Here is a 12,089-nt window from a genome sequence, read left to right on the forward strand (position 1 = left end):
GGAAACACTGGAGACACAGGAGTTTTGGAGTCACTGGAGACACAGCAGTGCATTAATCACCAAAGACACAACAGTGCAGAAATCACCAGAGACACAGCAGTGCAGAAATCACTGGAGAAGCAGTAGTGCAGGATTCAAAGGAGACACAGGAGTCATTGGAGACACAGGAGTGCAGGTGTCACTGGAGGCACAGGAGTGCAGGTGTCGGCAGAGACATAGGATTGCAGGAGTCATTGGAGACAAAGGAGTGCAGGAGTCACTGGAGACACAGGAGTGCAGGAGTAGCTGGAGACACAGGAGTTCAAGTATCACTGGAGACACAGCAGGCCAGGAGTCACTGGAGACACAGAAGTGAAGGTCTCCCCAGAGACACAGGAGTGCAGGAGTCACCAGAGACACGGCAGTACAGGAGTTACAAGAGACACAGGAATGCAGGAGTTACCAGAGACACAGCAGTGCAGGAGTCAAAGTAGGGCAGGAGTCACCAGAGACGCAGCAGGGCAAGAGTAACATGAGTGCAGGAGTCACTGGGGATACATGAGAGCAGGAGTCACTGGAGACACAAGAGTCATTGGAGACACAGGCGTGCAGGAGTCACCGGAGACACAGGAGTGCAGGAGTCACCGGAGACACAGGAGTGCAGGAGTCACTGGAGACACAGGAGTGCAGGAGTCACTGGAGACACAAGAGTCATTGGAGACACAGGAGTGCAAGAGTCACCGGAGACACAGGAGTCATTGGAGACACAGGAGTGCAGGAGTCACTGGGGACACATGAGTGCAGGAGTCGGCAGACACACAGGAGTGCAGAAGTCAGCAGAGACACAGCAGTGGGGGAGTCATTAGATACACAGGAGTGCAGGGTTGCTGGAGACATAGGAATGCAGGAGTCAGCGGAGACACAGCAATACAGGAATCACTAAAGACACAGCATTACAGGAGTCAAATACACAGAATTGCAGGAGTCAATGGAGACACAGGGTTGCAGGAGTCACCAAAGACAAAGGAGGGCAGAAGGCACCAGAGACACAGGAGTGCAGAAGTCACTAGTGACAAAGAAGTGAAGGAGTCACCAGAGACACAGGAGTGCAGGAGTCACTGGAGACACAGGAGCGCAGGAGTCACTGGAGAGACAGGAGGGCAGGAGTCACCAGAGACACAGGAGTCACTGGAGACACAGGAGCTCAGGAGACACAGGAGGGCAGGAGTCACCAGAGACACAGGAGTCACTGGAGACACAGGAGCTCAGGAGACACAGGAGGGCAGGAGTCACCAGAGACACAGGAGTCACTGGAGACACAGGAGCTCAGGAGACACAGGAGGGCAGGAGTCACCAGAGACACGGGAGGGCAGGAGTCACTGGAGACACAGGAGTGCAGGAGTCACTGGAGACACAGGAGTGCAGGAGTCACTGGAGACACAGGAGGGTAGGAGTCAGCGGAGATACAGAAGTGCAGGAGTCACTGGAGACACAGGAGTCACTAAAGACACAAGGGGTTTAGGAGTCAGTGGAGACACAGGAGAGCAGGAGTCATTGGAGACACGGAGATTTAGGAGTCAGTGGAGACACAGAAGTGCAGGAGTCAGTGGAGACACAGGGTTTTAGGAGTCAGTGGAGACACCGAAGAGCTGGAGTCACTGGAGACACAGAAGTGCAGGTGTCACCAGAAACAGGAATGCAGGGATCGCTGTAGACATCGCTGTAGACATTGGGGTTACAGGAGCGCACAGAGGTCATAGAGTCTCTGAAGACAAATGAGTGCAGGGGTCACTGGAGACACGGGTATGCAGCGGTCAGTGCAGTACACAGGGGTCATAGTAACTGGATGCTCAGCAGACAATGGAGGCAAGGGATGGCTTGGGCAAGGTATCCTGTTGCTCAGAGGAACCTGGAAATGGCTGTGTGCCAGAATGAAGACTTGTATGGGGGGGGGGGGGGGGGTTAGGTGAGGTGAGCATGGCAAATTTAAACGCCAGAGACACGATTGGTGAGAGTGTTCTCCCCATCATCAGAACCTCTCGCAGTCACCACATACTGGTGTGACACCTGTAGAACAAATAGACAATGTACGAAATGTAAAAAGTAGTTGGAGAGGAGTGATTTCAGATAAGTTGGATTGGGCTTCAAAATTACTCATCACATTTGCCAAAATTTTGGCAGAATTGGCCTCTAATTTCACTATATTTTAACCAAACTTTCTTTAAAAAATATCTTTATAAAATTCTTCCCATATTGCTTTGTAAAGTGTTTCTGTTTTATTGTATTTTATTGTTATTTGATGTTTTCACAAAAAGAAAATAAAACAAAAAAGTTAAATAAACAATTTTAGAGAATCAAGAAAACAATAGGAATGTGTTTTTTTTGTTAACAATTAAATACCAATAAATATAAATTATATTTAAATATAAACATTACTTTACCGTCTAATACACAAGAAAGTATAAAACAAAATTACATTCTCATTTGATTTTTTTTTTATTGTTTATTTTGTATTTTTCTTTCTGTAAAAACATCAAATTCCAACAGAATGAACAAAAAATATTTTCACCTGTTTATCCTACCATTAACACACTTCCTGTCCTAGGGTGACAACACTCTCTCACTGTACTGCATCTATGGGGGAGCAGAGCTGTCACCTTAGTACAGGAAGCATTTTCAGACTACAGAACACTCCCCGCTGTTACCATCTCAACTACATGGGGGGGGGGGGGTGTTCTGTAGTACACAAAAGTGAACTAGAAACAACATAACTGGCAAGGCTGAAAAAAAACACAGGATTTCTGGCAGGATGAACATGTATTTTTGGCACTTATAGAACAGATGGAGCACTTTTTTGGTATATTAAACAGACCAAAAAGGAGTAAAGAAGGGTACTTCTTACAAAACCACCCCACTGACTCCAATGCGTTTCACTGATATGGTGACATTTCACAACAGTTTCGGCTAAGGTGAACATTCACTTATCCTCACGGCCGGCGTGGAAGGTGGCATGTTAGTTTTAGTGAAGTAAAAGAAATTTGTAGAGACCTGCTCGTGTTCCTCTGCAGACGATGCCATGTAAGGTGCTTTGGTCCAGGACCGGTATGTGGTCATTTACATCCATCACGTCTATATTTACCGTCACGGTTTTGTTACCTCCAATCACCTGTGTGCCAAAAACAGGGAAGTACGGTTTCCTCGATGTGGTGGACAATACATAGTTCTCATATCACCTCCCCACCTGCACACCTTATTGCACTGTCACTTGAATGAAAACCAAGGAGAGGCCACCAAATACCCTCCCTTCCCTAAATACTGACTATTGAGTGAAGGCTTCTTCACACCATTAAAGGATATCTAAAGGCACTTTTTTTTTTAACCACTTGCTTACTGGGCACTTAAACCCCCCTCCTGTCCAGACCAATTTTCAGCTTTCAGCACTGATGCACTTTGAATGACAATTGCACGGTCATACAACACTGTACCCAAATGACATTTTTATCATTTTTTCCCCACAAATAGAGCTTTCTTTTGGTGGTATTTGATCACCTCTGCGATTTTTAGTTTTTGTTAAAAAAAATGTAAAAATACCAATTTGTTTAAAAAAATTATTATTATTTTTATATATTTTGTTTAAAATTTTGCAAACAGGTAATTTTTCTCCTTCATTGATGTACGCTGATGAGGCAGCACTGATGGCCACCAATAGGTGGCAGCGATGGGCACTGATGGATGGCAATAATGGGCACTGTTAGGTGGCACTGATTGGGCATTGATAGGTGCCACTTGTGGGCATTGATAGGAGGAACTCGTGGGCATTGATAGGTGGCACTGGTGGGCACTGTGGGCATTGGCAGGTGGCAAAGGCAGGTGGCACTGGCAGGGGGTACTGGTGGGCACAGATGAGGCATAATTGCCTGTTCCTCTTCGGGACCAATGTCCCTTGCAGATAAGCCGGTGATCAGCTTTTTTTAATCCTCACACTGTCATGTGATCAGCTGTCATTGGCTGACAGTTGATCACATGGTAAGGGGCTGGGAGCAGCCCCTTACTCGGATCTGTGATCACCCGAGTCTCAATGATTTGGTGATCACAGCGCACGCAGGGTGCATGCAAAGGGGAGGCCGTCATACGATGGCCTCTAAGAAATTCAGGCCCGCACTGTGGCCGTCATTCGACTATAACGCGGACCGCAAGTGGTTAAACAAACATGTCATACTTACCTGCAGTTGGTTTTGCACAGAGTGGCCCCGATCCTCCTCTTCCGGGGTCCCTCAGCGGCGCTCCTGGCTCCTCTGCTACTGGAGTGCCCTGTTGGGCGTGCTCCTGTGTCCTGCTGTTGCGTCTATTGACACAGACAGCAGGACTCGGCCCCGTCCCCGGCTGCCGCGTCATTGGATTTGATTAACTATTTGTGTGTTTGTGTCTTGTCACGTTCTCTTTTTTTTTGCTTGGATGTACACTTTGTTTCACGTTTGATGAGTAGGGTGTAGGTCCTCGGGCCTGCCCTGAAAGTCTTGTGAGGGGGGTGGACATGGCCTTCTGGCTTAGTTCACCCTCTCTCATAGGGTCTCCCTGCTGAGAAATGTGGGTGTGGCCAAATTTCTCTTGCTGACATTATCACCCTGCACCCCAGTGATGCTGAACCTGCCCCCAGACAGCCGCCAGCAGTTCCTGGATGGCAACAGATTTGTGTGTGACTATCTTGATTACTTGGGGAGCCACAGCCCAGTCTGAATAATGTGTCCGGGTTTCAGTGCGCCTGAAACCCGGACACATGATTTAAAACCTGGACTGTCCAGAGGAATTCTGGACAGGTGGCAACCCTACTCACCTACTACATGGGGTAGTCTGTTTCGGCAGACCTCCCAGGGAACAGGGTCCATCTGGTTTCGGCCAGATGGATCATGTGAAGTACCCCAGGTCCCAGGGGATCAGGGCAAGGGTCCCTTCTCTTTGGAGGAGGACCATGTGTACACCCTGTGCACGTTTTGTGTTTCACTTTTTGGTGTGCACTTTTTTTGCACCGGGTGGAGTCTGAGTGTGTTCACCACGGGCTTAAAAAAAAATAATTGTATTTGATTGACAGCGGCCAATGGCTGAGCTGCTATCAATCTATCCACTCAAGACAGGAGACATCAGCTGGAGCTGGTGTGCTCATTCCCGACACAGAAAAGACAGGGTTCAGGTGAGTAAAGCGGGGGCACTGGGGGGCTGCTACACTAAAGGAGGTTTTTCACCTTAATGCATAGAATGCGACTTCAGCGCAGCTTCCAAAACAACTTCTGTATAGAAGTCAATGCAAGCAGCTCTGAAGTTACCCCAAAGTAGTGCAGGAACCTTTTTCTAAGTCGGAGCGACTTGAGTCCTATTAGTCAAATCGATATTCCTATCACACACTTTCCTGGTATTTGTGGCTCATAAAGTAGTGGGTGTGCAGCGATTACCAGTTGGGTCCTGGAAACCTCAAACGAGCGTACATATTCGCCAGCACATCATGGATCGGCAAATTCCATCCAAAAGGTTTAATGGAAAGAATCACATCATAAAAGAAAGTGCAACGTTTCGGAGCCGCGCAGGACCCCTTCGTCAGGCAGTGTGATAGGGTTACATGCCTGACAAAGGGGTCCTGCGCGGCCCCGAAATGTTGCACTTTCTTTTGTGATGTGATTCTTTCCATTAAACCTTTTGGATGGAAATTGCTGATCCATGATGTGCTGGCAAATATGTACGCTCGTTTGAGTCCTATTAGAACTGTTCCACTGTACAGAATGGAGCGCGACTTGTCCGGCGGCTAAGTCGCCGGACAAGTCGCCCCTGTGTGAACCGGGTCTTACTGAAAGCTCCACTTTAAACAGAACCCAGTTCCAGTTACAAAGTTACAATGTTGCAGCCTGATCACTTGGGGAGGGGAGACTGAGGAAATGCTTCCTTCTGCCTGCAGCAGACCGATGATATCATCTTAGCCTAGGCAAAGTCACTGATTGGGGCACAAAGGCAGCTTTTTAATGATAAGAGCTGGAGCTTTACTGAAAAATTATACTTGTTAAAAGACTGAAATGCTCTTCTGGAAATAACATAAGAAAGATCATTGCTCTGATTGTTATACAGCAGTCTTAGACCCCTTTCACACTGCGGGTCTTTTGCAGGCGCTACATCGCTAAAAATAGCGCCTGAAAAAAGCGGCTTCATTCACTCCAGTGTGAAAGCCCGAGCGCTGTCACGCTGGAGCAGTGGGTGTGCTGGCAGGACGTCATAAAAAGTCCTGCCAGCAGCTTCTTTGGAGCGGTGAACTCATCGCTCCTCCACCTCTGCTCCCCATTGAAATCAATGGGGCAGCGCTGCGATACCGCCAGCAATACGCCGCTCCAACGGCCTTTGGCGGGCGGATTTAACCCCTTTTCGGCTGCTAGAGGGGGGTTAAAACCGCCCCGCTAGTGGCCGAATTGCGCCTCTTGGCGCCTCTAGGCGGCTTGGTGTGAAAGGGGTCTCAAAGTGAGTTTGCTTGGAGTGAGTTAAGCATGATGCCCATTGTTCTATCACACATTCAGAGCTACTTGATATCCACACTGTTTCTGACGGATATGAAAGCACCAAGACCAGAATACCGTTATGGTGTAGTTCGCCTTCTCCTCCCGATCGAAGGGCTTGAGAGCGCACAGAAGTCCTGAGACTGGATCCAGCTCAAATATTCCGTCCTCGTTCCCAGCCAGCACTGCCTTCTGCCAGACATCTGCTGCCATTTCTATCTAGAAGAGAGTTTACGGTGAGGTCAGAGAGGAAGGGTTTGGCCAGTGCAAAAAAGATTGGCAGCGGGCGACCGGGGAAAGAAGCGGAGGGACTTTCGGGAGAGCATGGCATCAAAGTGTAAAAACCCAAGAAGAATGTCTTATATTGTGTCTTACCAGTCACTGGATGTGGCGGCTGCATTTGTTTTCTTTTTTCTGACTTTTTCCCTTCATTTTCACCTGGTGATTCTGCCAGTAACACACTTTCTGTCCTAGGGTGACAATGCTCACTCACTGCACTCATACATGACAAATGTTCCAGATTTGCCAGGACAGTCCCCCACCTTGGTCCTCTGTCCTACTAATGCTGTGTCCCAGACCATGCCCCAGGATCGTGTGCAGTTACTTAAAAAAAACTTAGTTGTGGGGATCAGGGCTGTGAATGCATGATCCCAGGATGTTTAGAGGTGGATTCTGGGTAAGACGAATCAGTAAAGTGGGTGTGATGGGCAATCCCTGCATACTTATAGGTGGAGTCTGGGTAAAGGCAACCAGTAAAGTGGATGTGATGGGCAATCCCTGCATACTTACAGGTGGAGTCTGGGCAAGGCCAACCAGTAAAGTGGGTGTGATGGGCAATCCCTGAATACTTATAGGTGGCGTCTGGCAAGGCCAACCAGTAAAGTGGGTGTGATGGGCAATCCCTGCATACTTACAGGTGGCGTCTGGCAAGGCCAACCAGTAAAGTGGGTGTGATGGGCAATCCCCGCATACTTACAGGTGGCGTCTGGCAAGGCCAACCAGTAAAGTGGGTGTGATGAGTAATCCCTGCATACTTACAGGTGGAGTCTGGGCAAGGCCAACCAGTAAAGTGGGTGTGATGGGCAATTCCTGCATACTTACAGGTGGCGTCTGGCAAGGCCAACCAGTAAAGTAGGTGTGATGGGCAATCCCCGCATACTTACAGGTGGCGTCTGGCAAGGCCAACCAGTAAAGTGGGTGTGATGGGCAATCCCTGCATACTTACAGGTGGCGTCTGGCAAGGCCAACCAGTAAAGTGGGTGTGATGGGCAATCCCTGCATATTACAGGTGGCGTCTGGCAAGGCCAACCAGTAAAGTGGGTGTGATGGGCAATCCCTGCATACTAACAGGTGGAGTCTGGCAAGGCCAACCAGTAAAGTGGGTGTGATAGGCAATCCCCGCATATTTACAGATGGAGTCTGGGTAAGGCCAACCAGTAGATGTTATGGGAACCCCCCGCATAGGTAGAGACAGGGTCTGGGGGGTCCAACCCATGGTAAGTACATGTACAGTGTCTATGGAGGAACAGTGATGTCACCCTAAGACCAAAACGTGTTAGGACTAGAGAACACCTTCCCCTCTTCTCATCTCCAAAATATAGAGTGGGGTTGTTTTGTAGTCCACAGGGATAGTAGGGGGCAATGCTAACTGATACCAGTCGGAGAGCACAGGAAGTCATCAACTCCAAGACTTTTGGCAGGATGAATGGGTATTTTTGAACTTATTGAACAGATATGACAATAATAAAACATTTCCAAAGGAATATTTATCAGACCAAAGGGTAGAAGATGCGTTCATTGTTAGGATTTACATAAAGTTTGCATGTACTGAACCCTTCCATCATTGTGGCAAATGGATGATGACAGCCTCGATGAGGCACAACATCCGAGCCATAAAAACATTGTTAATAAATGTTATAATAGTGAATGAAATATCATGGGTTATAGCAGGTGGGTGGGGCTTCTTAGGGCAGACAGTGCTCAGAAAGGCACCGCCTCTGCGGAGCCAAATGTTTGCATGTTGATTGGAGGACATTTGTATATCTGTAGGGTGATCCTGATCAGGGTATGTATAGGTCAGATGGATTTTCCGGGCTCTGTAGGCACCTTCATATCCAGTTTATATTTATTATTTTTTTTATTCAATATTTTTATATGTTGACATCAATTAACCCACCAGTATGTTTCCTACATAGAGTGGTGAGGACCATAAAAATATGGAGGGAACATACGACTAAATGCAGATACTTTGCAGCTGTAAATTCTTTCCAGGACTGCAGCGCTGCAAGACAAAAAGTGCCAACAGTTTTGTCTCACCACTCCCTCACCAGTATTCAGCAGCAGTCGGTCCATAAGGGGCACAGGGGCCCCTAACCTCCATGCCGAGTGCCGGACTCATAGGTTCCTGTGAGTTGTTTTTTTTATTAAGCAAATGATTAGAGCCTGAGGCTCTAATTGGTTTCAAAAAGTTGGGCCAAGGTTGGGCCCACCCACTTGTGGCATTAGCCAATCAATATTCTCTATTGTCTTCTGGCTTCTCCTCTCGGCCAATCAGGACAGGGGACAGATCTTAAAACCAGGAGGAGAAGTTGGGAAAGCCACGACCTGGATGGGGTAAGTGTGGTCCTTGCCGGGGGGGGGGGGGGGGGGGGGGGGTAGGGGGTGTTTGCTGCCCACCCCCACAAAATGGAGCACCAGCCACCACTGCCAGTGTTATAAAATGCCGATGCATTGCTGCTGAAAAGCAGGTATTACCTTCCCACCTTAAGAAAGCATTTTGCTTTCCCTGGTTCCTCCCCTCCCCCGTCATTAACATGCTTCCTGATTTCATATATACCTCATTTTAAATCCAGTGATTTCATCACTGAGTCTCTGTGCTTCTCTATGCAATGCAGGCAGATCCTGGCCCGGTGGGAGGGGCTGCCTCAGTATTCCTCTTAAGAGCTCTTAGTCCTGATGCAAGCAGTGGGCTGGCTCTTGGGAGGAGTTATGCAAATATCAACAAGCCTTGATGGGTAGGTGTCAGTCTGGAGGAGTGGGTGTTCCCTGTTATGCTGTATTTACATAGGTAACACCCACATGTGATGCTGAGCCTCCATGATTAAATTAAAGGAATTACAATGATTGAAAGGGGCGGACCGGGGACAGTCAAACTGAGGAGGAAAGAACTAGATGTTTGTAGCGGCCACAACCTTTGCTGTGCGGCCTTGACTTAATGGGCTTACCAGTTACCTTCTCTTGGCCTGCTCCTCCGCGTCTAGGGGTTCCCAGGGTTGATACCCAACGACTTGTACACTGACACAGATAAAGTCCTTCCAAAAAGGTTTATTTTGCAGTAGAACTTTCACAAACACAGTCTCTTAGGGAACAGAGGGCACGGGTGAAGAACTCGGGCACCTTAAACTGCAGGTTTAGTAAAGTCTCTATTTCCACCCAGAGAGTAGCCACTCGCAGCTGGGTACTTCAAGGCTGAACAGACCTCTAGCCAGAGATCATGGCAGTCAGCACATTGACTCAAAACTTGAACAATCAACTGAGGGTATACAGGAACCTTTTTCCAACCGTACCTTGAAACGTTTCCCTTCTCAATGGTACTGGAAAAGCGTGAATTCGCCAATGTCCTTCCCAACTCAGTAACCAGGCACTTCTCAGGATGCCACTTGCTGGCCCTCCTCTGAAGAGTCCTCCCCCGGTCACTTCCACAAGCTGTGGTGTCCCTCCAAGCCGAGAGCACACCCGGACACTCTGAATCCCCCCTCGGTTACTGCGCCTCAGACCAGCAGGTTCCGAGACTCGGGAACAGACGGATCCCTACACCAGGCCAGACAGGTCTATCAGGGGCCTTCCACAGGAACATGTTGCGGGATGTCGAGCACCCCGTGACCGGGACCCCTCACGGGGCTACCCCGATCCTGGAACCAGAACAGACCCCAGGGGTCTCACAAACTCCTTTTCCTGAACACGTGACCCACACCTGTTTAAGTACCCCTTCCCAGACTCCTCAGCGGGCCCCGGCACTCTCACTGATTGGCTCCGAGAGGGCCATACCCAAACATCCAACCAGGCCTGGTTCTAGCCTGTCATGTGCACCTCACCGTTCACATGGCCAGGCAGAACTTCCAAACACAGCCTGGCCAGACTGGTGTTAGGCCCACCTACATAATCAACCCTCAGAACCTTTATTGTCCTGAGGTCAAAAACTAAATTTACAATGCGTGTGACATTTGATCCCAAATGTCACCCGCTACATGTTGTTGGATGTCCTCCAGCCAGGAATGATGCGGGGCTCTATCTGACATGCTGCAGCTTCTAATGCACATTGTGAGAAGCTCACCACCATGCACCTTCCATTCACCTGCACTAATAAGATTGGCGTCTTTGTAAGCGTTTTGCCACTGCCGCCACATGTCTGCTTTGTGTCCCCGTGAATAGTCAGAGGTTGTGCTGCTCCCCCATCACGTGTCCCTCAGATAAATTGTATTCAATGCCAGATGGAAGAACGTCAGAGCGCCAGCCGTGACCCGATAGGTGATGATCGCTGCTTCTCACGTGGGGCTGCCGCACTAAACGCATTTCCATAAAGAATACCAGTCATGACTGGCCTCCTGCCAAGATCTTATCTGATCATCACTGTGCAGCCAGACGGATTTATATTCTTCCCTGTGTCTGATCCTGACTCTCTGTCATCAGAGTCGGAGCTGAGAGACCCCCTGAGGTCTGGGAGTTGTTGTCCTGTCTTCTTCCTGAACTCTTTCTGTGTTATGGGAACTGAGAGGAGAGCTGCTAACACCCCCTGAGTACGAGGTCACACCGATTCTGCATGTACAAGTATGAATCTATTACCCCCCTTACCTTGGTCAGATACCAGGGCCAGGGCCCTCTGTAGTTCTCAGGGACTCGAATCCTTTTCACAGAGGTAAAAGAGACCCCGACCTGCACCAAACAGAGACCCCCAAATATCAATCTGTCAATGAATTCTTACAGCAGAATAAAAAGATCAGACAGTCTGCAAAATCCAATAAAAGATCGCAACATTGTATCAGTATTCATATTATATTTGAAGTGCACACAGATAAACCTCTCAGTGTATTTCTCATTCTCAATTAAATAGCTCTGACATATTTCGTAGTGCAGTACACTGAGCCAGCTACATCAGTCTCTGCGCCAGAAGAGCTGACACTCTAATGTCCCATCCCAGTCCTACACTATTATTATACATTTATATATCGTGTATAATAATATATCTCTGACATATACCACAGTGCTGTACAGAGATCACAGAGCCAGTCACATCAGTCTCTGCACCAGCAAAGCTTACACTCTAATGTCCCCTTAAAGTCCTACACTATTATTATACAGTTGTGCTCATAAGTTTACAAACCCTGCCAGAATTTAGGATTTTGTTGGCATTTTTCAGAAATATGAATGATAACACAAAAACTTTTCTTTCACTCATGGTTAGTGTTTGGCTAAAGCCATTTATTATCAATCAACTGTGTTTACCCTTTTTAAACCATAATCACAACAGAAACTACCCAAATGTCCCTGATCAAAAGTTTACATACCCCAGTTCTTAATACC

The 12,089-nt window shown here is 48.1% G+C and overlaps 1 protein-coding gene across 3 annotated transcripts in view; it reads right to left on the minus strand.

Annotated features, from left to right (window-relative positions):
- The window catches only part of CDH16 (cadherin 16), a 124,742-nt gene that overhangs the window by 95,040 nt on the left and 17,613 nt on the right, over window positions 1–12,089 (minus strand). For all 3 annotated transcript variants that reach the window (XM_077453384.1, XM_077453382.1, XM_077453383.1), the window contains exons 3-5: window positions 11,361–11,441; window positions 6,588–6,728; window positions 3,028–3,145 (exon numbers count right to left, since the gene is read on the minus strand). In XM_077453384.1, coding sequence (XP_077309510.1) covers window positions 3,028–3,145; window positions 6,588–6,728; window positions 11,361–11,441 — 340 coding nt within the window. The remainder of the gene's footprint in view (window positions 1–3,027; window positions 3,146–6,587; window positions 6,729–11,360; window positions 11,442–12,089) is intronic.

Source organism: Lithobates pipiens, unplaced genomic scaffold, assembly GCF_037356315.1.
Source record: "Lithobates pipiens isolate NorthernLeopardFrog02 unplaced genomic scaffold, aLitPip1_a1.2 Scaffold_10, whole genome shotgun sequence".
Lineage (NCBI taxonomy): Eukaryota > Metazoa > Chordata > Amphibia > Anura > Ranidae > Lithobates > Lithobates pipiens.